The sequence below is a fragment of the Mus musculus genome, chromosome X (assembly GCF_000001635.26).
Source record: "Mus musculus strain C57BL/6J chromosome X, GRCm38.p6 C57BL/6J".
Classification (NCBI taxonomy): domain Eukaryota; kingdom Metazoa; phylum Chordata; class Mammalia; order Rodentia; family Muridae; genus Mus; species Mus musculus.
Window position 1 is genome coordinate 159,801,333 of NC_000086.7, and position 25,985 is coordinate 159,827,317.

General features: G+C 40.7%; 1 protein-coding gene across 16 annotated transcripts in view; it reads left to right on the top strand.

Moving 5' to 3' along the window:
- The window catches only part of Sh3kbp1 (SH3-domain kinase binding protein 1), a 349,029-nt gene that overhangs the window by 174,441 nt on the left and 148,603 nt on the right, over positions 1–25,985 (top strand). For 8 of the 16 annotated variants that reach the window (NR_110969.1, NR_110970.1, XM_017318585.2 and 5 more), the window contains 2 exons: positions 2,388–2,491; positions 15,245–15,374. Coding sequence is in view for 14 of the 16 variants with exons in the window: in XM_017318585.2 (XP_017174074.1) it covers positions 2,388–2,491; positions 15,245–15,374 (234 nt within the window). In the remaining 2 variants the exon portion in view is untranslated. Of the gene's footprint in view, positions 1–2,387; positions 2,492–15,244; positions 15,375–15,909; positions 15,967–23,142; positions 23,218–25,985 lie in introns of all 16 variants that reach the window. The other 8 variants (XM_006528928.4, XM_006528924.4, NM_001374701.1 and 5 more) reach the window with 4 other exon arrangements.

Sequence of the window (25,985 nt, forward strand, 5' to 3'; positions counted from 1 at the left end):
ATCTTCATTTGGGTCAGCTCCCCCGTACCCCTGATTTCCCTACTCCTCCTCCCTCCTTGCTTAAGCCTTTCTGTCTGCAGTATTCCATTTGACTACTTCATTTAACATATCATCGACCGCCCACACACACCCCCTTTACCAATTATATCTAACATTTATGGCTTTGGTTAGAACCTTCTGGGCCTTTTGGTGCTATTTCACTTTGGTCTGGATTTGGTGGCTTCTGTGATTGTATCACTTTTCAGGCATTTGTTATTTCGTGCTTAGAGTTGTATTGTTAAAGTTAATTTCAACATAAAAATAGGTAATGGGCACCTGATTCTATGGCTCAGTGCATAGAGGCACCTGTCACTAAGCTCACGACTTAAGCTCGGCACCTAGGATCTACATGGTGAGAGAACTGACTTTCCCAGGTTGTTTTCTGACCTCCATGTGCATACTGTGGTGCATGTATAGTTCTCCCACCCCCTGAAATTAAATAAAATGTATAAAAACAAACCATAGAAAATGAAAACTTACAAATTCCTAAAACTTTATCTCAAGGGATGTATGTGGGGAAGCAGGGGAGGGAGGGCAAAACATCCCTGTCACCCAGATTTTCTTTGCTAGAACAAGAACTATGTGCAATTTAGTGTCTAGTACCTGATTTGTCTTCTGCATTGTTGGGAGCTATAGAGCAATAGTGGTTGTTTTTCATTTTTGTTTTTGAAATAGGATCTTCCTGAATAGCCTACCCTGGCCTGAAACTTAGGATCTCCTGCCTCAGCCCTCTGATCAATGGGACTACAGATGTGTCCCATCATAGCCAGCTTTTTGACAGTATGCATTGCACTGGAATACCAGTCCTTTAGCCTTGTCCTTTGGAGAGGCAATATGCTTAGGTCCTCTGGCCCATGCAGAGCCAGGTCCTCCTTCCAAGGTTACACGATTCAGTCAGCTAACAGGACACATTGCTACCCTAGGATGTTCCTGTGAGCTCTGAGTTTGTTCTTATCAAGATTCAGTAGCTTGTGACTTTGTGCAAAAAGGTAGAGATCATTAGTTTAGTGGCTGAAGATGTGATTAGACGAGATATTGATCCTGAACTTCTGCCCTCTTCTTTGTGTTCCACCCTGTTCTTCCTTAGGGAGGTGGTACAGACATAGAAAAATGAAAGTGGAAACTGGGCCACTGGCTTTTGAAAAATATTGATCAGGAAGCCCATAGATGTAGTTCCAACACCTTCCTCTTTGTATGATGTCATTCAGGGGTGAGGGGGTAGGGCTAATGTGCTCTGTAATCATCCCAACAGGGACTTCCTTTTTACAGGGAAAAGCTTAGAAAAGAATAAGAGTCTCCAGAGGCAACACCCAGAAATAATGCTGGCCTTTCTAAATGCACTTCTTTGAAGTTGTTGATCCTGTTGATTTTCTAGGCCATGTAGTGGCGTGAAGAAATGGTGTGAGGTATTCAGTTGTGAGCAACAAACCTCTGAGCAATGCCCATCTCGGTTCGTAGTCCTCATACACCAACCCCTGGCTTCCACCACCACTATTGCACGTCATCCCACATGCATGATTTTTGCTCCCACAGTGCACATAGGCAGTATGGATGTCCTTTAGATGGTAGTGTCTATATTTGTACCAGCTCCAAGTCAGAGGCCCCCCTGGTGGGACCCATTGTATTGATGGCATGGTATAACATTCAGTGTCCTCTAAGTGAAGTATGGCTCTGACTTTTAACCTTGACTTGCCTGGGTTGCTTCTGTGGAAGCAGCCAGGCATCTTGCAAATACATCCCCTGGGACACAAATGGCTATGTTGAACCCTGTGGGACTTTTGAAATTGTACCAAGAATAGCAGAAATCCAATTGGCTTTGGGTTATCAGGCTTGAGGTCCACTGTGTTGAAAGGGTGATGATTAGTAAGAGAAAGGCCAGGCCACTTTCTCATTTGCTTTGCACACTTCGGGGTGTGGGGGCGGGGGGAAGTGCTCTTTGCCTTGCTAGCATCAAAAGTAGACCATCCTCCTTTCTTTAGCACATCACATCAGCTTTCATTACAAACCAACAGCAGCAAATAGAAAGTACCATCTATGGAAGTGCGTTTAAGGCAACACTGTGTTCCAGTGCTCCAGGATGGGGGGTTCTGCCTTCCGTGCCAATGGGTCAGTTTCTCATGTCCATGGGTTTCTGACCCAGCAGCTTTTCAAAACACCAAGAAGCATTGCTCTGCTTTCTAATGCCTCTCTAAGAGACCAGGACTGCTGTGCCTCTAGCTATGCCCCGGGAAGCATATTTGAGACAACTCAGCTTACTTTGCCTGCATGCCTAGGAAGTCTCTCTTTAAAACCTTAGTATGGGATGTGGGAGAAGAACTGCATCTAAATATTTTGCTTTTCCCATTCAGGAGAACGACGGAGACGCCGATGCCAGGTGGCATTCAGCTACCTGCCCCAGAATGACGATGAGCTGGAGCTGAAAGTCGGGGACATCATAGAGGTTGTAGGAGAGGTAAGCAAGTAGCTCAGCTGACACCGTTGCCTCATGTAGCTATCAGATCCACCTGTGTGCCCAGGCATGAAGGGCCCTGGCTACCTGTGCTCAGGCCCATTGACCTTAGCCATGGAGAGTCAAACCCAGAGACTAAAAATCATCTAGTTGAGTCTCCTAGGGAAAGTGGATCCTTCAGAGGAATTTGTTTAGGCCAGATGTGTGGCCATCTGAAGCCATTGTCTTTGTGCTATAACACACAGAGTACCTTTGAAATTTCAGTGCTGTGTCATCACCTTCCCTGTCGACTTTTGGACTCTGAGTGATCACAATAGCAGAGACCCATCTCTGGAGTAGGCACTCAGTTTTCATTGTGGAGAATACTGAGTTGAGAGAGAATAAAAGTGGCATGTGGCATTTATTGGAAGACTAAGTATGTGACAAGTCTGATAAGGGTTTTTCTTTGTCATGTTCTTGCATGGCTTGGATACTAGAACCCTGACTAGGGGTAGCAAGGGGATGAAGGAATGGCAAACACAGAGACTCACAATATAATTTTGGATTGAATAGCCTGGACTCTATGGAGAAGCTGCAGCTGCTCCCCACCCCCTGAAGAAAACAAAGCAAAGCAAAGCAAAGCAAAGCAAAGCAAAGCAAAGCAAAGCAAAGCAAAGCAAAATTCAGTGCATTTATTCTACACAGTTGAGCAGGGAAGTGGGGTTATTGCACATAGCTGAACAAGGAGGCAGGGTCATTACATTGCAGATAAAGAAGGAACTAGGGTTATTACATACAGATAAAGAAGGAGGCAGGGTTATTTTATACAGCTGAGCAAGAGGACAGGTTAAGCAAATCTCAATAGATACAGTGTCTGGAGAGGACCAGTCTTTAGGCCATAGCATGGGCAAGGGGGAAGAAAACTACAGTGGTCGTTTCTGTACCCACTGTCAGCATTTGGACTCTGACCAGAGGAAGATATTGTCATTTCTATGAGTCTCAGCTGGGGAAGGTTTTGCCACTTCCATGGCCTGAGCTATGGGGTTTTTGATAGGCCCATGCTCATGCCAACAGCACACATTCCCTCAGAACCTCCCTGCAGTCACTTTGTTGTTGTTCTGCTGTGGAACCCAAGGCCTCACTCCAAGCTCTACGAGGAAGATCTTCACACGTTAGGGCACTTAATCATCCTGATCACTTTATGGTGTGGATGAGCAAAAACCCTCAAGAGGTAGCAGAGGCAAGGCTAAGGGGCAAAGCCTACTCTATTGACTAGTGACAGTCTCAGTTTCCCATACCACTTTCCCCTGAATGTTTGCTCCTATTTACCCCTTACTTACTATCTAGCATTACTGGTAGAATGTTCCTAGAGACACTGAGTGAGCTGCTTGCACTCTGCTCCCTCATGCTTTGGGGATCTTGTGCCTTGGACTGTTAGAACTTCATCATTCATTCTGGTTCAACATTTGCCTCTTTATATAGAAAGAAGTAAAGTGCCACTTGCATGTATTTTTCTGGATATCAGTTGACATTACAGGTGCTCATGATTTATAGAAAACAGGGTGGATGTTGAGGGGGGTCTGGAAGTGAGCTATCTATCGTCAGGGTAGTGCTGGCAGGTCTGCCAGCAGAAGTCAGGTTTCTAGATTCTCACCGAATCCTAACCTGCCCTCAACTCCCCACTAAAAGATCTATAATATGAGAAGGTTGTGCCAGGAGAACTGTGAAAGAACAAAGCTTGAATAAAGACTGGGGTGATGAGTAAGTTGATGAAGGCTTGGATACTTGAGTAACTTGGATGCCAAACCCTATAGTGACTGGCACAGCAATTAAACTGAGACCTTTGGGATTAGCTTTTCTAGAGGACAGATCATTGGCATCTCTGCTAGTCAGTTGGTATTATAGCCTGATAAGAATCATTTGTAGTGCTTTCAGGTTTCTAACTTGTATAACAAAGGTGTGTGTCCCTAGAGAAGTCACTAATGGGGCTCCCAGCATGGCATGCTTTTAAAAATGTCTGCTGTCAAGTAGGACACTTATTGAAACTTAGATGAATAAGAAATGAATGGACAGCTGAGCAGAACATCTATTCACTGATGGACAGATTTCTTAAGATCAGACCTATGGAAGAAATTCTATGATAAAAAAGTAGACATGAGTAATAAAAATGTTAAAATTAGTGTATATCGAGGTAATTAAACAAAGAAAGAGAACAACACACAGGGAAACTGTATTGTTATAAAATGTTATAAATGTAATATATAAAAAATATATTAAGGTGCCAGGCAAGGTGATACATGTTTTTAATCCCAGTACTCTACAAGTAGAGGCAGGCAGATTTCTCTGAGTTCCAGGCCAGCCTGGTCTATGTAGAAAGTTCCAGGCCAGCCAGAACAATATAGTAAGACCTATCTCAAAAAGCAAAAATGAACAAAAATATTATGAAGCTGTTAGACCAATACCAAATGACACAGGAATTTTCCATAATCACAAATCCCATAAGGAAAAATAGTCCCTTTTAAAAATTTTTATTGTTCTGAGCCAAGGATTCTCTTGGTAGCTCAATGAATCCTTTGTGCTTAGATTCCTCCTGCCTGAAACTGCCTTAGAATGTTGGATTACAGGTATGTATTACCATGTCTTGCCATGGAGAAAAATTTTAAATATATGAAAATATCCCACCCTACTATTTATTAAAGTGTAAATTAAGATAGTGATTAGTAGATTTCAGCCCACTAAAAGAATATTTACTGGTTGGACTGTTGTCAGTGCCTAGTATAAGTGGTGAATTTGTATAGCTATATGATATTTATATGAAGGTATGTCAATAACTAAAATATCTCATCCCTAAGAATTTATCTGCTGAAAATGGTTAACAAAAATGCATATAGGGACTGTGTTAATTGTAGCAGTGTTTGTAATAATGAAAAATAAACAAGGAAAAGAATTAAGTTGTATTATTTACCTAGAAGACATGAAGCCATTAAAATGGTTCACACAGAGGCCTTTAAATATGTATTTATTATGATGTTTTGCACTATAAATACTGGCTATCTTTCTCTAAGCAGAGAGTTTTTTAAAATGCAAAGACTCTGCTTTTATGTGTTTTTATATTTGAGGTACCTGGAATAGTGCTTGAATCCTAATATGTACCTTCAAAAATGCTTGCTAAATAAGTACGTGAATAAGTAGAACTATAAAATAGGGGTTTGCTTTTGTTTTGCAAAATAAATGAACAGATCAGAACACAAAATTGCCGACACGAGGATGTAATCATGTGAAATAGATCTATATTCATGTGATCCAGGATTGAAAGGGAGCAAGAATTGAAAATGGCCTTGTCATAGACAATGGTTTTCCTTTACTGTCATAACAATACTTTAAGAACACAAATCAAAGGCTGGGGAGATGGCTCCTGTTAAGAGCACTAACTGCTCTTCCAGAGGTCCTGAGTTCAAATCCCAGCAACCACATGGTGGCTCATAACCATCAATAGTGAAATCTGATACCCTCTTCTGGAGTGTCTGAAGACAACAATAATTAAAAAAAAAAAAAAGAAAACAAATCAAGAACAAGACACATGACCAATACATTTCTTGAGAAATGCTGAACACTTTTGCCTGTCAGCTGTGAGGAAAGGAACCACTGCAAGGGAACAATTGCTGCACTTGTGATGGGACACAAGCCACTGACCCCACATGCAGTACTTTTCTGCTCATTTGCAGTTGGATTCTAGACTGCATGTGCTGATCTCTTCATCAGGAAAAGGGGCGGGGGAAGCATAGAGTCTGAAGGCTAGCTTTTAATACATTTTTTTCAAAATCATATCAAAACTTCTCTATTTTTTAGTTGATTTGAGATCTCATAGATTTCTTTTTTACCATTATCAGTATATAATGTTCTACCCTTTTCTCTAATAATGAATGTTATATATAGGCTTATAGGCATACCTTCTATGATTCTACTATACTAGACTGAAATGAAAAGTGTTCCGAGTAAACAAAACCCTTTAAGTCATAGATACAGATGAAGGTAAGAAAACAATAAAAGTCTTGTGATACTGTTGAGTCAACCAATCTGTTAATGAATGTATAACATCTTAGGGCTGGAGAGATGGCTCAGCAGTTAAGAGCCCTGGTTGCTCTTCCAGAGGACCTGGGTTCAATTGCCAGTACCCACGTGATGTCCTACAACCATCCATAACTGCTGTCCCAGAGGATCCAGTTCCCTCTTCTGGCCTCCAAGGATGCTAAGCATGCATAGCTATATGTGAAGACTAAGCACATCCATACACATAGATAAATAAAAGTAATATTTAAAAGTATAACATATTGTGCATGTACATATTATAATTATATCTTGATTGATTGATTGATTGATTGATTGACAGTGTTGAGTTATATAATGACAATTCACACCTATTTTTTTTGGGGGGGTCCTTGACAGACAGCTCTGAGGATCTTGATCATGTGGGCTGCTTTTTAGAAAACAATTGAGTCACAGAATTTTTAAAATGATATATGTGTATCTTAATATCTAATATTAACTTAAAATATCACAATCTATGTTTATGTTCAATACAATGTTTTAATACAGAGTCAGGCCTATATCTAATATTTATTGTATGTATGTATGTATGTATGTATGTATGTATGTGTATGAGTGTGGCCAAGGTCTTTTCTGTAAGTATGGGTTGCTGGTTTGAGCTCCTTGTTTTGTGCATCCACGGTGTATTGTCTATGACCTGCACTGATTTCTTTAAAGTGTGTCAGTAGCAATGAAAATGAAGCAATGGAAGTATATTGTCCTTCTGATGATCCATAGCTCCCCAGCCTCAGGTTTTTTGCTCCCTAACTTGGCAGCTGTTTTTCTTTTAACCTTCAATTTGTTACCTTTATTCTTTCTCAGCACTAACTTTGTCTTCACACACCCAGGTTTTTGCACTATCTAACCCAGCAATACCCTTGGCAGGCCTAAAAGGTTTAGAAAGAAATAACTTTGGGCCCCTGTAGGAGAAATAACAGGTACTTGCTTGCCAGAAATTAACTACCAGCCTGCAGCCCTCAGCCTTGGTGATGGAAGAGAGCAAGGGATAGTCCTGGAGTGGACAAAGTGAAGGCTGTGCTAAGGAGCCTCCCACCCCCCTTCTGCCTCCTGGCTGGGGCATCCTCAGTTTGGCTATATAGAAAAGCCATCATGGTAAATTTAAAGGAACCAAGCTGTCAACTTGGAAAGAGAGTGGCAAGCTCTAAATTCCTAGATTGATTGACATTCCCCCTTACCCCTACAGATTGTGATTTTTAAATGAGTCATGAATATACACGTGGGTCATTTTGGTTCAGAGTGCAGAAGACAGAAATGCTAGTGGGGCTCTCAGTGCAGTTGAACAAGCAAGCTGTGGGGACAAATTTACAGGGGCAAAACCTGGGTTCCTCTGGAATTTTCCCTTTTTCTTTTTAACGACTGCTTCTGTTTTAGTTTGGTTTTGTGTTTGTTTGTTTTTTCCCTGTGTTATCTGGAATCTAAGGAAGGAGTTGGGTTTTTTGTTTTGTTTTTTTGTTTTTTGCTTTTTTTGCTTTTTTGTTTGTTTTGTTTTTTTTCCTGTATCGACTGAGGCTGGTCTCAACAAATCTCTCAAAGTGGTAACTTGAGTAATGTTCTGAAATTTTTTTGTTTTATGTCGGTTTTTTTTGTGATTAATTTTAGAGGCATTTCTCAGTGGTTCCCAGTCAGACTGGCTGGTGACTGAGGGAATGTAGATTCTGAGTTAAAGCCTGACCTGGCTTTGTGGTTTGCAAAGATGAGAACTTGCATGTTCAAAAACTGTCTGCATTCTTCTTCATATGCCCATAGAAGGAGATTGGATCCACTCATCTCCGGTTAAGGAGGCTCTTGAAATGCTTTAAAGCTTTCACCCAGGCAGACAAACCTCTGTGTGGGTGGATGGGCGCATCCTCCGCCTTTCACTCTTGCTCAAGAGAAGCCAAGTTCAGTGATCTCTTTCACAGCACATACACTAAAAATTGCTGGCATCCGTTTAAAAGCTGATCAGCTAGCGGGCGATCCAAGCATGCATTCATTTTCTCCCATTAAGACTGCATTACTTTAGAAGCAAGGTTCTTCTCTTGTTTTGTATTTTAAAAGACATGCTAATAAAAAAAATCTTAGTATTGGAATTTGATCATCTAGCAAGTTCAGGCTGCTCTACAATTGTCCTCTGTTTAATATAGTGGTGAACACATCTGTTTTCCTAGTGTATGTACAGGTACTGAAGCATCCATACTATGGTGAGGGATTCTATGTTTAGAAGGGAAGGTAAACTGGGTGCCATAATGCATGTCTAGAGCCCCAGCACTTGGTTGATAAAGGTAGAAGGATCAGTTGTTCAAGGTCATTCTTAGCTACGACAGTAAGTTTGAGGCAGTCCTAGCCTGTGTGAGACCCTAGGTCAAATAACAAAAAGTGTAGAAAAGAAAACAGTTATATTTGAAGCCTCAGCATGTGGAACAGGCTACAACTATCTAAAAGAAAGTATTTGTGCTAGATTTGAATAACTATGAAATTTCTTAAATATTTAAATGCTTATATCATAAACGAAACTACTTATAGATACACAGAGATTCATTGAACAGAATGTACACGCTGAAACAGGCTCAGTTTGGTCATGGAGATTCCTACAAGAACCTAAGACTATAAGAGAGTGGCAGATGATGGAATTAACAAAGGAACAAGGAAGTGAAAGCTAGAGCTCCTTGTGGAGGGGGAAGAAGATGCCACCCAGGAACAGAGAAAAGCCACAGGATGCCTATGCTTGAACTTTCAAGGAGACATCATTGAAAGCTTTCTTCCCTGGGCTTTTGCTAAGGCACAGGAGTCACCACAGATAAAACGTGCACCCTCTTGGTTCATCAGAAAGCTTATCTTACTCGTTCAGTTTCCTTTTTGTTCATAGTTCCAAGTTAGAATGATGGTAAGGCCTTATCAGAGTTCTTTAGGAATCGGGAAATCTGCAGAATAGTTGTGACTTCTGGGAAGGGGGAGACCATGGTGCTCTGCTGAAGGCTGCCTCCAGAAGCCCTATAACAGTGCGTCTCCACCCTCCTAATGCTGCGGCTCTTTATTATAGTTCCTTGTGCTATGGTGACCCCTTGCCATAAAATTATTTTATTGCTACTTCATAATTTTAATTTTTGCTACCGTTATGAATTGTAATATAAATATCTGATATGCAGGCTATCTGATATGTGACTCCTGTGAAGCCAAATCCTTCTTCCCTGCCCCACCTTTATTTTTCAACAATGCCAGTAACTTGCTGAATGGTCCAGGCTAGCCTTGAATTTCAGATCCTCTTGTCTCCACTCCCTGAATGCTGGCATTCCAAGTGTGTGGAACCATATCTGGGTTCAGAACCCTTTCTATTCCATTGAAAATCATGGATATTGCTCTGTCTTGCATAAGCCTTACATAGAGATTGTATTTTTAAAACCCTGTTTCCTTATAAATCATACTATGGGTTTCTCTTTTGAACTCCCCTTCTTATTAAATAGGCTTTCTCCAAAGCAAAGGGGGGAAGGAATGAGAACGAACATGTCGGCATGTATGAACTCTTTGAGCCTACCTAGAAAGCAGTGAATTACATAGGAATTAGGGGAAATTATAGACAAGGAATCTGGTACTTAGATAATGCTTATTTCTACAGAGACAATTACTTAAAACAACTACAATGGACAATAATGTTCAGGAAGTGGTCCCTTTAAATATTTCTTCATTAATTCCACTGATAGAAAAATGTCTTCTCTAGAAACAAAGTTTATTTTTAAACACTGTTCATGGAATTAAACTATGGCATTGTGTACTTATGTGAAGTTGTAGAACAACCAAAACCTATCAAAAGTGCTTGAAATAAGATTAATGATTGACTGGGAAAGGGCACATAGGAATTTTCTCAAGTAATAAAAATATCCTGTTTGTTTATAGAGGTGTAGCTTTCAAAACTGACCTGAGATTTGTAAATTATATCTCAACTTTAAAGAAACTTGATAAATAGTCTTGATGAATAGTTTTTTTCTCATGTTGTACCATTTTGCAAAATACTTTCAACTCCCTTCCATAGGTAGGAAACATCCTACTGTTGAAATGTCCATGTAATTACTTCTGAGAAGTATGTGTTTGTGCATGTGTGCATGCCTATGGCTATGTGTGTAGAGGCCAGAGCAGTGTGTCAGATGTCATGTTCTTTTACTCTGTAGCTTACTGCCTTGGGACAGTCTCTTTCAGAACCAGAAGCTTACAGTGTGTTGCCTAGGCTAGCTAGCTAGCTAGGGAGTTCTTGGGACCTTGTTGTCTCCTCCCTAAAATGGTGGGCTTACGTGGAACTGAACCTGACTTTTTACTTGGGTAGTAGAGATTCTAGCATATGTCCTCATGAGTGTAAAGCAAGCACTCGTACCCACTGAGTCATCTCCCTAGCCCCTACTGTGATGGAAACTGACTTTTTTTGGCTTCTGGGTATCTCTACTTCCTGCCCTGCTCCATCTAAATTTACTCTCCTAGTGTGCTCCTGAAGGGGATTTGAGTAACACAGAAGTCATTGATTGAAAGCAACCCTAAGTGGATTTTTTTTTTCTATGTGGCTGCTTCTACTCTCAGGTAGGCTTTAGATTTGGCAAACCTTTATTCCCTTCCTTGTACAACAGAGAGCTAAGGAACAAAAAATCAAGGACATTACATAGGACATCTTCCCTGCGTAACAAATGTAGGAGATGTCTGCACAGGGTGAGTGTTGAAATCACTGTTAGATTCCTCAGCTTCCAATAGGGCGAAAACAGAGAACTTACTTCCTTGAGCACTGAACCCATAAAAGGCTATTTCTTGTAAAGGGATCAAAATTCTACTGGAATGGAAACTATACTCAGCCTTTCTCAAACAGCACTAGTAAACTGCTTTTTTGCTCCTATCTATGAGCCATTGATTGGTAGGATTTGCTTAGGGGGCACAGTAATGGGGCCTCAAGTTAGCCACATTGGCGGCAGGGAGGGAGCCCTAGGGTTTGTCCTTAGCCTAGATCTAGGAACTACAGAAAAATGATGATCATTTGGGATTGGGTGGGCATAGGAAGAAGGTGGACATCTCCCTTTACTTTCTTACTGCGAGAAGAAGGTGTGAACCTTTGGCACCACCTATAGTCTATACTCTATTGCAAAGGCACACATTTCCTTTTCTGTGTTCAAAAATAGAAGCGTCAATACAGGCCATCTTAATTTCTAAGCAGAAGGTGTGCAAGCTGTGCAGGTTCTCCTCTTTTGTTCTAGAAATTTCTCCATGATGAGTATGTACGTGCTCACACATGTGGATGTATGCTTATGTGCATATGTGTGCTTGGGTTTGAATGTGATGGCCAGAGGTATCTTCCTTCATCACTTTCTGCCTTATTTAATGAGACAGTATCTCACTGAGCCTAGGGTTCATCAGTTCAAATAATGAGGCTGATCAGAAAACTCCAAAGATCCGCTTGTCCCTGATTTCTCAGTCTGAGATTATTAATGTGCATTGCCATGTTTGGGTTTTGTTTTACATGGGTACTGGGTCCAATACAAGTCCTCTGTTTGCATGGCCATCACTTTACCTATGGGAGCATTTCTTAAACTCTGGGATGAGGTCTTCATGGGTTCTGATCACCAATGAATCTATCCTTGGGTCATAAGGCAGTATAGGATAACTGTTTAGTAAATATTGACGTCACCAGAATGGCTACACAGGCTTGGTGTGGCAGGACCTGACTAAGAACAATGGTAACATAATCAGGATTTCTTGTTCCCTTTTGCTCCTCATAGGAGGGAACCCCGCCCTCCCCCACTCCACTTTTATATGAGTCAATTAGGACTCGATAGGCTGTCATAGAGGATTTCTTTTAATGATTTGCCTGTCGTGAATGTGTTGGCACTGTGCTTAATAGGGGGAATCATCATTCTGGGCTTCAGTGCCTTTGTCTTTATGTGGAAATTAAACTAGATGATCTCAGAAGACAGCTAGTGTGAATAGAAGGATAATATTTTCTCCTCTCTCCAGGCTCAGTCTTGAGACTAAAGCAGCAGACTGTAGAAAGAAATTGTATTACATAGCTCTTAGTGGTTATGGTACCAGGCTTTCCCCCCAAGAGGGCTCAGGTCACAAGGAAACACCCCTTGCATCCATGGAAGCTGCAATTGGAAGAGTATCCCCCAGGTGACGAGCAATGGTTTTATTGTCAACCCTTCCATTTGCTGTGTAGCTAATGATAGACCTCTGTAGTTTTCCCATAGACTCCCAGGCCGTGGAATGACAGTGATACTGGCATCTGGGGGTGTGGCAGGGCGAAGATGCCTTTGTTTTCCCAGTAGGCAGCTGCTGATCCTTCACGTCAGGAGTGCTTTCCTGGAATCTCACACTAGAGCTGCTTATTGGGAACATGAATATTTCAGACATCATCAGACTGAATATCTGGAGTTGGTTCAGCCTCCCTCCGCTGCCAGGAATTGTGCCACAGATCACTCAGTTGTGGATCCTGACCTTGGTTGTGGATCCCTTGCCCTGTGATTCCTGGGAGGAAGGAGGTTATTTTACTGGTCTTTATTCAGGGCAAGCATAAGGACCCCATGCTACATATCCTGTGACTATTGGTATGCAGACTCGCAGTGAATTCTTCCAAAGATCTTAATCCTATTAAAACCCTCTTTAAGGAATAATATACATCGATTGAGGTAGCATAGAAACATGCAAATGCTAGTTAGTGGAAAGGATGTTAAATGCAGTGAGCTGATACTGAGTAGTCATCATGACAGCCATACCTAGATGCTATTGTGCGCATTCTTCTCCTAAGATTTTGTGGCCATGCAAATGTAATCAATCACTACTCCACAAATTTGTACCCTGTGAGTTCTCTATCAACCGTTGTAAAGGTATTGCTCTGGTTGTCTCCATTCTCTGTCATTCATCAGGCCCTCTCCCCTTTCTGGAATGCTCTGAAGATACTTCCCCTAATCTTAGCTACTGTTTCTAATTTCTTAATGGCCTATCTTAATTTTGACTTACCTCTTCTCAAATCTGTCTTTTACCATTCCAGATATAAGTGAGCTCAACTTGATGTAACAAGTCTGCTTTGTGCTAATTCATTTCTTTATCCTGCATTGCTAGCCTTAGTCTTTACTCACACCTTATCTTGATACATTGTCACTTTCTTTAGAAAAAAAAAAAAAACCTGGGACTTGTCATATGTAATTATGCACTCCTCGATTCTAGCAAAGAACCATAGTGCATATACCTTTAACAGAGACAAAGATCATGCTTAAGTATGGTATGCGAGATGAATTACCAGTTCAGTTACATAGATATGGAAGCAGGAATTTAATTTGGCAGGAGAAAATGAATAAGTTCACATAACAGCTAAGTTTCAGGGTAGAATTTGAACTGGGCTTGAGTTTTAGTTTTCTTTTTTATTTGTTTGAATTATTGAAGTTCTTGGACTGTACTTGTTGGCTTGGACTGGTGTAGTATATACATATAGGAAACCTTTAAAGGTTCTAGCTCTTTTTTTTTTCTATTGTTCCATGTGTTTTTGATAATGTCATTCTTGCTTGTCCTCAAAGTGACCTTATTTTTCTCTCCAGGAAGCCAAGTAAACATTCAGACATCTACTTTGCTGTTGGTAGATCCATCTCAAATCCTTCAGACAACTTCTCTTTCCCCATTTCACCTGCCCCCAGCTAGTTGGTCACGACCACTCCATACCTCAAAACTGAACATATCATGTCTCTTCTCATTACTTTCCTGGTCTAGGTCCCACTTCCTCCTCAGTTGGCCACAGCCTTCCAGCCCCCTAATATTCCAGTCTTTCCCCCACATTCCCAGAGAAACTCACGTGAAATCTCTCTACCCCTCCCAAGTTCTCAGCTCAGAGGTCTTTTTTTTTTTTTTAATTGAAAATAGATTCTGCTCTTAATTGCCCGGTTTTGGTTATCTTGCAAACTCCTCCTTCCCTTCTATCCCCCTCCCCGTCCCTTCTTTGTCTTACTCCCCCACTCTTCCTTTTTGTTTCTGTTGCTTGTTTGTGGTACTGACAGTTTTATATAGACCTTGTGGCACCATATTTCCAGCTACTTGATCTAGCTGGATAGCTCAGGCTCACCTCACAGGTACTGTTTATTTTCCTTGCTGTGTCTCTCCTGAGTGCTGGAATTACAGATGTGTATGCCCCTGCCTGGTTATATTCACAGGGCTTTTAAAAAAATAGTGGTTTTCATAAAACAAAACACATAAAATTACATAGTCACTCTGGTGAAGTACACATCTAACAAAAGCAAATTTTGATACAGTAATCTATGTGATAGCTTAATAGATTAAATAACCAATGCTACCCAGCAGGTACATTTCAAAGTACCAATGAGCACAAATGATATTTTGAGGTACATCATCTATGATATATTAGGAAAATATTCATGATTTATTCCATGGTAAGTCACCAGTTCTACTAATACTGGTATGCTATCTACATTCACAACCAAAGGGAATGCCAAATTTCAGTTAGAAGTTGACTAAAATGAAGTGTCAATTTTTGGCTGTTTGTGTTGGATTTCAGGTTAACTCCCTTTACTTGTCTGAATCATAAGACCACATGTCCTGCTTTCTGTTTTCCTGGTAATTTTAGAGCATCGGATCCCTGTTCTGTGTGAGTTCTACTCTGTACCATGTCAGTAGGAGACCTGTCTAACCTCATCTTGGACCTCTGTTCTTTCTATGCAGGTAGAGGAAGGATGGTGGGAAGGTGTGCTCAATGGGAAGACTGGAATGTTTCCTTCCAACTTCATCAAGGAGCTGTCAGGGGAGTCGGATGAGCTTGGCATCTCCCAGGATGAGCAGCTTTCCAAGTCAAGTAAGGATGCCTACCATTCTGAACAGAAAGGGAAGAGACCAGTGGGCTCTGTCATAGCCTCCTTATATACTGTGCTTCAATGCCAAAGGGCTATGAGAAAAGCTTGTGGGTATTTTCTTGGCTCTTGCACCTTAGCCCACTATGATTTAATAAGTTTGTCACTGTATAGATGTGACCTATAGCTATATATTCTATATGTCTCTGGATAAGTGAGTACCAGCCTTTAGTCATGGTAGTACTGGCTCATGGGTGGCATAGATTGTTGTGCTTCCATATACTTACTTCTAGAATATCTTTTCCCAGTGAGTTTATAATTATTTTTTAAATAAATGCAGTGAGATGATCAGTATCCCCCAATGTCCTCTGAAGAACTTAGGAAAAAAACTAACGATTATTGGTTGCAAGATACTGTGTACAAGATAAATGCATGCCAGTACCATTGCATATATGACAAGATAGTCCAGCCTCACCTTGAATGAGGAAGTGGTTCCCTTTTGTAATGGTGAGAACGAACTTCAGGTCTTTTTTTCTCCAGGGCCTGAAGGTTTCCTTCCAGCTTCTCTGCTGCCCTTTCCAGCTCATGGAGCAAAAGGTCAGGACCGGGAAGCTTTGTTCTCCCAGTCACTAACCCAACTCCCCATGTGGGCGTCTGTGTTTATTTTGTGCTGTGTTGAGCCAAGGTCATGGCCATGAATGTTGTAGGAGATTCAGCTATGTCATTAGTAGTGTCATGCTACTTGCTGACTTTCTTTCCTGATGTGAGGAAGACAGCCCAGTCTTACCAAAACAATTTTCAAATAGCTTCACTTTCCATTTTGAAAAGTTTAATTTAAACAGTATTCTTCTATTGGCTTGGTATCCCTGTATTCATTCAGTAGTTTAATTGGATAAGTGTTTGATTTGGAAGTTGAAGCTATTTCCAGATAAGTACTTATGTGACTCTTTTTGGTGTGTGTGGGGTGGTAGTGTCTCAGCAGTGGCTTTGGGCTGTACAGCTGGCCACAAATAGAAGCAACTGTACTAGCTGGCTGACTCAGTGTCTGCAGCAGGATCCCTTCCTTCCACTGAGAATCCTCTGCTCCAAACTCCATTATATCCTCAAGTCTTGGATGTGAAGGATCAGGATGGCTGTTCAGATCGACTGACGTACTGAGGAGCTCCTGTCACCTTCTCTGAGCTGAGACAAGTGCTTCTCCACCAATGTGGCCAGCTCAATGCGTAGAGCAGTGGTAGCTTCTTTTGCCCCTCCTCCCACTCCACAGTAGAATTTTAACTGTTCCAGAATCTTCTTTTATACACTAGAATAGCATCATGCCTGGTAACTAGGTCCCATATTAATAATACTGTATCTCTGGAACATTGTGAGTTAAATGTTTCTGTCTGTCTGTTTGTTTGTTTGTTTGTTTGTTTTTAAGGGGATTATATTTTTGGAAAAGGGTTATCATAACTTTATTTTCATGGGGAAATGAAATCTAAGTTCTAACAGCAATAGCATACATAGGAAGGTCCTCAGTAAATGGTAGCTCTTATTGCTGGTAAGATAGACTTGGAACATGACCAATTAGTGTTTAGCCATTTGTTTTCTCTTTGCTACCATGGCCACTGAAGCACCATGATTATGTTTTAACAATTACTTTGTAATTCCTTTACTGATGCAGAGAGGGAGATTGGGGACTGCCTCTTGACTTCCTGGCGGTTACCTAATCTTAGCTATATAGTCTCAGAAGTGAAGACTTTCAGGAGAATACATGCCATAGTTTTGGGAACTATTGAAACAAACTACACCATGAGATGGTCTTCTCAGTCACTTGGCTATCCTTTACCTACCCCTCACACCAACTCATTTATTAGATAGACATCTGTTTCAGAACAAGAACTGTCCAGCAGTTTTTGTAGCTGTGTTGAGTGCAGCTGCCCATTGCTGAGAGGGCTTGAGGTCCCTGGAGAAGTATGTTTTTCTAACAAGGATGGATGCTTCTTATAAACACAAAACAGAACAAAACAGTGCTTGCTGTAGTCTTCCTAAGTATACAGTTAAGAAAAGCAGGGCCCAATATGGCCCTATCTGCTTGCTTATATTTGTCCATTCCCTTTGTCTTCTCTTTATTTCCTTCTTCTAGTCTTCATTAATTAAATCTCTGTTGAGCTCAGAAGTGGCTCTGTAGTTACTAAGATCTTCCCTGGTGTCTTGAAGAGTCAGAGACAAATGAAGTACAGATGGGGACCTTGTCTTCAGTCAACTCATCTTGCAGAAAGGAGGCAAAGGCTCAGGAAACTTCCCTAGGAGCTGACATTTGAGTGGGAGTAGGGTACAAAGGCAGAGAGGCCAGTCCCATGGTAATGTGGGGGAATAGTAGTCAAAAGGGCTTCATAGAAGAGGAGATGTGGAAATAATGTTGTTGTTGCTTTCTGAATTGTCACCCTGCCCTAACAGACAGAAGTAGCACCTTTCAGTGTTGTGGTAGTGTTTTCAGTACCTGTCAACACTTGTGACTAGCTTCATCATAGGATTATCCTAAAATGTATATATAACCATATCACATTGCTACAGAGATCATGTATATGATGGGATGCATCCAAGTTGGACCTTTGAGTTTAGAATGGTCTGCTTATTCTCTTCAGCAGAGAATAGTGTTAGGACTTTGGATATGCTTTACTTCTTTTAGAAAAAAAAAACTTTTTTGTTTTGAAGTAATTAAGATTCATAGGAAGTTGTTAAAATAAACACAAACTATATAGGGAGGATCCACGTGTACCTTCATCCACATTTCTCCAGTGATTGCATCTCCTATAATTACAGTAAATGCATATTTGTTTCTGTTCTGCAGTTGAAAGATACTAAGTATAGTTGGTGTACAAACAGCTTCTAGCTTTTTCTCTGCTATGAGCCAAAATGTACTTAATCAGAGTCTTTGTTTGAGCAGCCCACTTAGTACTCTGTAAAATTTCCATAATGATTGCTTAATTAATACATGACTTTGGGGCTAAGTTAAATCCTAATCTTTCTACCATATTGGTAATGTTTAGAGATTATAGTGGTATCATATAAATATCCTTTTAAGTGCTACCAGACATTAGGGTGAGGGTTTTCTTTGTGACTAGAGCTAATATTTGTAACCTAATTATGGAGAGAACGTTGTGTCCAATGAATTCCTGTACATCTTTGATTCATGCATGGACACAAACACTCCTCCCTTTGGATTAATGCATTCTTATTTGTATACTTTGCAAATAATACTTGAAGCTATAACATTTGCATATTAATAGATGCCTCTGATAGTGGAAGCGTTGGTGGTGTACTTTAAAAAGAAATATTCCACTGACTATGTGTCACATAGTAGGTGTTTAATAAATTCTTCATCAGCCCATTATTACTCCATGGAGGCATTTTTATCTGGAATGACAGATAGACATTGCTAGAACTTGATTTTTATGCACTTTTGCATATGACTTTTGGCTCATAGATCCTTGTTCAGGGCAGTCTGCTCTGTCACAGAGACTTAACAATCATATGGGTTTGCCCACAGTTAAGTGGTACCAGGAACTTTCTGCATATTTAAATTTGAAAACATTTTTTCCATCCTTGGAACTTGTGGCACCTTATATGTAGTTTTCAAAAAGATTTTTATAAGTTCTCAGTTATAAATGATTTTCAAATATCAGTAAAGGAAGAGTATAATGAACCCACATGGACCTGTCCTCGGCTTGAGGCTAATTTATTAACAGTATGGCTTACACATTCTTAAAGAAAATCCTAGGTATTATATAATTTACCAATAAATATTTCAATATGTATCAATAAAAGGGTTTCTTGAAGTACTATTACCAAAGGCACACAAAATTTCCTTAAATAATTAAACCTGTGCTCCATGTCCACTTTCCTCTAATAAACTACATACACAGTGGTGAGTTGACATGTCTAAAATTTCTCTGAATCTGTCCTCCTTCATGGGTCGTCCTTCTGTGCAATCTATCTGCTAAGGAAGCAAAATTTGTTTTTCTATTAGTTCCTCATTGTCTGGCTTTTGATAGTTTCATCACTGTGTGTCATTTAAACTCCCTTTCTGTAAATTGTTAACTAAATCTGGGGATGTGAGTAGATTAAAGTGTGTGTGTGTGTGTGTGTGTGTGTGTGTGTGTGTGTGTGCACGTGCATGCTACATCTTTTTAGGTGGTATTAGATGCTCCACCTGGAAGCTTATAAGGTCTGACTGTCTTTCCTTTTAAACTTAGCTTTTATTATCAGTCAGACATGGCTTACAGATTGGTACCAAGCAAGATTTTTTTTTAAAGAATGAAATGGGCTCCCACCTCTCACATTAATAAATATACACAAAAAGGTGTTTAATAAAATCAGATGTTCAAAAACAGAACACAGAAATGTTTGCATCAACAGAATAGACAGTCTTACGATTCTGTGGGTGAGCAGAAATTTTCCTTTCATTCAGCCTGCTGTCAGATGACAACATGAATGCTCGGTGAAGTGACATTTCAGCTGTGCCCTTGGCTTATGCGTTAGGAGACCAAAATGACATGCCATCTTTCTACACATATTGTGGGACCACCACCATTATACAAACAGATCAACTTCTCATGAAACATCTGGCGAATTGCAAGTCTGGCTAACATTGGGTTTATTTTTACCACAATCATAGATGTTGACTAATTAATTGTCTTTTTATATATAATTATACATATGTTCTCATTGACTAAATAATGTTTTCATCACACATCATCCCGACCCTCTAGGATTTATTTGGACTTAGTGATGACAAATTTTTATATCTGACTATGGTCCCATTTCAGTATTGTTTGCCTCATATTTAAAATATATATGAATCTTCTATTTTTAACATTTTTGATACTGCTTAATTTCAAATAAAGGTTGTAAAAGTATAGTCATTACTTTTTTAAATCCTTGGGCCAGAGATGTAACTGAGTTCTTTTAGAATGTTTGCTAAGCATGCACAATGTCCTGGATTTGACCCCCAGCACTCAATACTTTAGGTATGTTGGCACAACTCTGTACTCTCAGTGTTTCAGGGCTGCATACAGAAATACCAGAAATTCAAGGCCGTCCTCAGGCACATTAGATAGTCTAAGGCCAGCCTGAGATAGATGAGACCCTGACTCAAAGATAGCCCTATCGTTCCAGGAATATCTTCAATTATTTCTCATCATCATCTCAGCAAGAAAAGGTTGTATTTTGTATGTAACTACAATTTTCCATTTGAACTTTTCATTTTCTCAATTTCTTCTTTAAAAGGTTTAAATGTGATGCTTTGGTGACATGTCAAGCTAAGACAAATATAAGAGGGCATCTTAGAAAGTATGACAAAAACTTCCTTGATACAACATATCACAAAAGTCTCCATTCTACAATATCACAAGACCTCCTTCTGTTTCAGTTTTCTTTTTAGTATTCTTTTTTAAGTATTTATTATTTTTTAGTATTCTTCTTTAGTATTATTTTTAGCGGCATTGGTTCTTTGTGTCCTATTGGCAGTGAAGGGCAGTTTACCCACCAATAAAACAGTATTAAACAGGCAAAGTTAGAAGCTAATATAAGTATACACTTTTATGTCTAAATTTAAAAACCTGTCCCTTCTCCAGTGCTTGTTGCCTTCAAGAACTAATATTTAGTGGTCATAGCACAATCTTCACCGCCAGCGAGGCAAACACTGCTCATATGCAGGAGCTTTCTGATTGCCTCTCTCTTGTTCCTCACTCAAGTAAGTACCTGGGAGACTTTGCCCAGCCCTCTCCCAGGCTATCTCTCTGATTGTCTTGCTGCCAGTGGGCAGGAGAGACTTGACAGACAATGCAGATAGCAGAACAATGGTCTGTCTCCCACTGGGATTTTCAGACTTGCTTCTGGGGCAGAGCACATGAAAGCTTTGCTGTTCTCAGGAGCATCCCCGGAATATTGACTTTTTTTTCTTTTCTATCTCCATTTTGCTGGAATTGAGAAGACTGATGCTTGTTCATTTGTAGAGGGCTATACTTTAGGAGTGATGGTGACATTCTTGGAGTAAAAAATACACTCAAATAAAAACTAGCTGCTTGCTGGCTGGACTTTTGACAGAGAGTCTAAGAAACAGGTTTGCAAAATTCTGTAGCTTCTCTAGATTGCTCAAATATAGACAGTGGTTATTTTTTGAGACATGGTGTTACCTTGTATCCCAAGACCTGGAACTCAATATGTAGTCCAAGCTGGTTTCTAGGTCCCTCCTGCCTCAGCCTCCTGAACACCTGAGGTTGCTTATACATACCACTTGAATCTGCACATAAGTAGTGACTTGAATGCCTAACTTTTTTTTTGTTTGTTGTTGTTCTACTTGGCTGTAGCACCCAAGCCCACAAGGACAGATTTTCAGATCAGGGCATATTACCATTCCTGTTACACATGGGAATGACAATACCTCATCTATTTAGAATGATCTGATCATTTATAACTGGTGTCATGAATTGGAATTGACAAGGCCTAAACAGTGACCCTGTTGGGCTTCCTTTTGTGATGGTGGAGAGTTTCTAAGGGGTAAGAGGAATTACTCTTTCCTCATTCAGTTATCTTCGCTGTTTCTAAACCTAGCTCAATGGTACCTCTCCATTTTCTAGGAAAGGAGAAGCCCGACTCATGTTTGAATATTTAACTCATGATCTATAACAGAACTCATTTCTTTTAATAATACATTTACTAACTGAGATTACTTTTCAAATCATTTTACCATCTTGTGATATTGTCTGTGGTGTGTGTGTATATGTGTGTGTGCGCACGTGTGTCGGGAAGGTGGGTGGGTATGTGTATACTTAAATTGGAACAATATATGCCTTTATGCTCTTACGATTCAGTGATATTTGGGCTTTAGCTACATGTTCAGTCATCTGTATGATATTGTATCAAAACTATTATATTTGAAGCTGAATGAGTCCTCTGTCCTCAATGCTTAAGTACAGACTCATTATTGACACAGCAAAACCTCAATTAAGATGTTTCAAGAACAGGGGTTTTTGTTTTGTTTTGTTTTGTTTTTAATTCTTGGTGCTAACCCAAACCATCCCCTCATGTTGGTATATGTGCCACTATTGGTTTCAAATCTCATTACTAAAATAGCCCCTGGAGTTTGTTAATTTCTTCTTGACAAATCTGTTTTTTTCGTGTTATGGTGCTGGGGTCAAACCTCGGGCCTTATGAATATTTAGCAAGTAATCTACTACTGAGCCCCACTCCATGCTCACTACACTTTCCTGAGGAGGGTTCCTTGCCATGTTTATAATACTGGGGCTCGAATATCAGCGTTTACTATGTGCTACTCTAGGAATGAATGACGCAGGCAGAAGGGCCAGATCTGATTTATGTGTAGGTCACACTCTTCAAAGAGAAGACTGCTTGCTCAGTTGAGTTAATGCAATAGTCCTATGAATTGGATTCTTTCTGATTAATTGAGGTTTTCCTACTCTTAAGTTAAAATGTGAAATGGCTTCCAGGTTTTTAACTGGGCATACCATCCATGTCAGTCATGTGAGAAACAAGCACTAAAGCTGGGTATTTCTTGCCATTGTGGTGACCTGGGGACTTTGGGCTCATTCTGTAATATTCTTAAACTCTACCTAATGGTCTTTAATGAATTGCATGGATGAAGCTCTTGCAGCCAGGTAGGTCATTGACGGCAAGTTCAGTTAAAGACTCTTCCTCTTCCATCATTTGCTCCCCTCTGTCCCCCTCTCTTGTTTTTCTCTCCCCTTCTCTTCTCTCATTCACTGTCAGGAAAGACTACCTTTGAAGGGACAATTCTGTACCGAGCCGCACCGGGAAAGACGGAGGGCCACAGACGCTATTACAGTGAGTGACCTTAACAGCAGGAGGCAATCATAAAGCTAAGATCCGGGCACCTGTGGGTTTTGATACAGCTGTGCTTTTTCCTGAGCTGCTTGAGCTTATGCCAAGTCTCTGTGTGAATTTCTGAACCAAGGACATGGGCTTATTTGACTACAATAAGTGTCATTTCCTTGGTGTATGCTACGAGAGCACTCTCATCACCAGCTCCTGGCGCTTTCTTGTTTGCTTTCTGCCTCTCTCGTGCGTGGCATGTGTGCATGAACCATGTATGCAGAGAAGGAAGCAGTAGACACTGTCATGGCAGTGGGAGATGGCTTCTGGTGGAGACATCAACCTCTTCTGGTTACTGCTTTTTCCAAGTGGGTCATTTATCATTTGCGTGGTTCAAAGAAAGAAGATCTTGGCACGGAAGTCCATGCCAGGCCCAGTGTTTCACTTTGCCCATCCAGCTAATCATCACACGGCAGACTTCTTTGGTCAGGACCCATTGCAGCCTTTTGTTTCGTAAAAAGTACGCTGCCAAGAGTTGAAGAAACAAGATGTATGGATTAATTTCATGATGGTCTTACAGCAATTCCCGCTACATCAGGAGCACTACACATGTGTGCACCAAATTAGAAACAGTCCAACTGATGGGTGCAAAAGCTAGGGTTAATCACACCACAGTGAACAGCCACAGGACTGAGGCAAAGTTTAGGAGGCTTCGTTCTGCATTCATCTGGAGGGAAGAGCATCCACTGTGGTGCATATACACATGTATCCATGAATTATATACACACATGTGATAAAAGAGGTTCAGACATGAGCACCACAAGTTTCCTCAAATGGTGGAAGTGAAGGTATTTTTCTTTCTATTCCACTCTGAACACATACACATAGCATGTGACTTAGCATGCAGTGTGCTTCTTGGGCTCAGTGGGGACATCTGACCTTGTTCACCTCCATGCCCTGCCCTGTCCACGTGTCTGGAAGTTATGCCAGTGCATAATGCTGAAACGCTTAAGTCATTTCCAAACTCTTATGCATTTTTGCACTATCTCATCATGGACCAGTAATGTGCCCTTCATTAAACTGGCCCCAGTCTCCATTCCACTTGGTAAGCTGAGCTGCCTGAAAGTGCCATCTACTATTCTGAATAATGATATGGGGATATTTTATTGGAAGATATACATGATAGGCACAAGTAGCTAAAAGTCTACCCAACACACATGAAAATTAAGTAAACTTTCTTCCCTTCTGAAGAGAGAGAACTAGATTTTTGAGCTATTACATCAATGCAAATATTTAGCTGTATAATTTACATTCTTAAAAATGATAGAAGCCGGGTGTGGTGGCGCACGCCTTTAATCCCAGCACTCGGGAGGCAGAGGCAGGCGGATTTCTGAGTTCGAGGCCAGCCTGGTCTGTACAGTTCCAGCACAGCCAGGGCTATACAGAGAAACACTGTCTCAAAAAAACCAAAAAAAAAAAAAAAAAAAAAAAAGATAGAGCCTGGATGCCAGAATTTCTGGAAGAAAAAATCTGCCGTGTGTTTCCTTCCCAGGCCATGCTTGTGTGGCTGAGTGACTGTGCGTCTGTTCCCTGTGTAATAGATTATTTCTTACAAGGACTAATACGTTGTTATTACAATGAGCCTGAAGGCAGCAAATCTCTACAAGTGGAAACTTGGTGAAATAAAATGGCGGGGAAGACAGATTATGGCTGTAGCTAATGGTGAACCACAGAAGAGCCCCCGACTTCCTCTTTCTGAAGAACTAAAACAGATACACTCTAATCCATTTACCCTGTTGCCTTCTGGTGGTAGAGGAGGTGGTGGTGGTGGTGATGGGAGGTGATGGTGGTGATTGGAGGTGGTGGTGGTGATGGGAGGTGATGGTGGTGATGGGAGGTGGTGGTGGTGATGGGAGGTGATGGTGGTAATGGTGGAGGTGGTGGTGATGGGAAGTGGTGGTGATGATGGGAGGTGGTGGTGATGGGAGGTGGTGATGATAGGAGGTGATGGTGGTGATAGGAGGTGATGGTGGTGATGGTGGAGGTGGTGATAATGGGAGGTGATGGTGGTAATGGTAGAGGTGGTGGTGATGGGAGGTAGGTGATGTGGTTTCTTCCTACTATTTCTTTATTTCACCCTCAATGGTTCTTTCCAAACACGAGAAGAATATGCAAGCCATTTATCACATAGAATGAATCCATACGGCAAAATAAGAACATGTTAAAGGGGAAATGACACAATATTTAGACTCCAAAATTATATCTCCAGCATTAGTATTCCCAGAAACAATGAGTAGATAAACACACGAATGGATAGCTAATCCAGGGGGCTCACCATGTTTGCATACTCCAATCCAGTCCTGTACCGTGCAGCTGGCCCCCTCATTCTTCTGTCCTGTGTTTCTGCTCACAAATGCTGAGCTTTAGTTAATTAAAATGTGCACCAGCAACCTTCTCCCTCCCCCACCCTGTTGGCTTAGAAATACTGCTCTATGGAAAATGGCAGCAACAAAGGCAACTATTGTTCTATGGTTTGAATCTGAAAGTTGTTAGCAATCTATAACAACCTTTCTGTATTTTACCAGTTTGCTTTTAACAGTTTCTTCCCATTCTGGCACTTCCTCACTTAAATGGCTTCAACATCTTATGGTATTGAGCAATTATTTAGTATATTGTTCCTATGGACTAGGTAGCCACAGGAAGCTAATATACAGTTGGCCACTAAGAAAAGAAATTTGGTGGCATTCTTCCACCTTAAAGGCATTGTATGATCAGGAGAT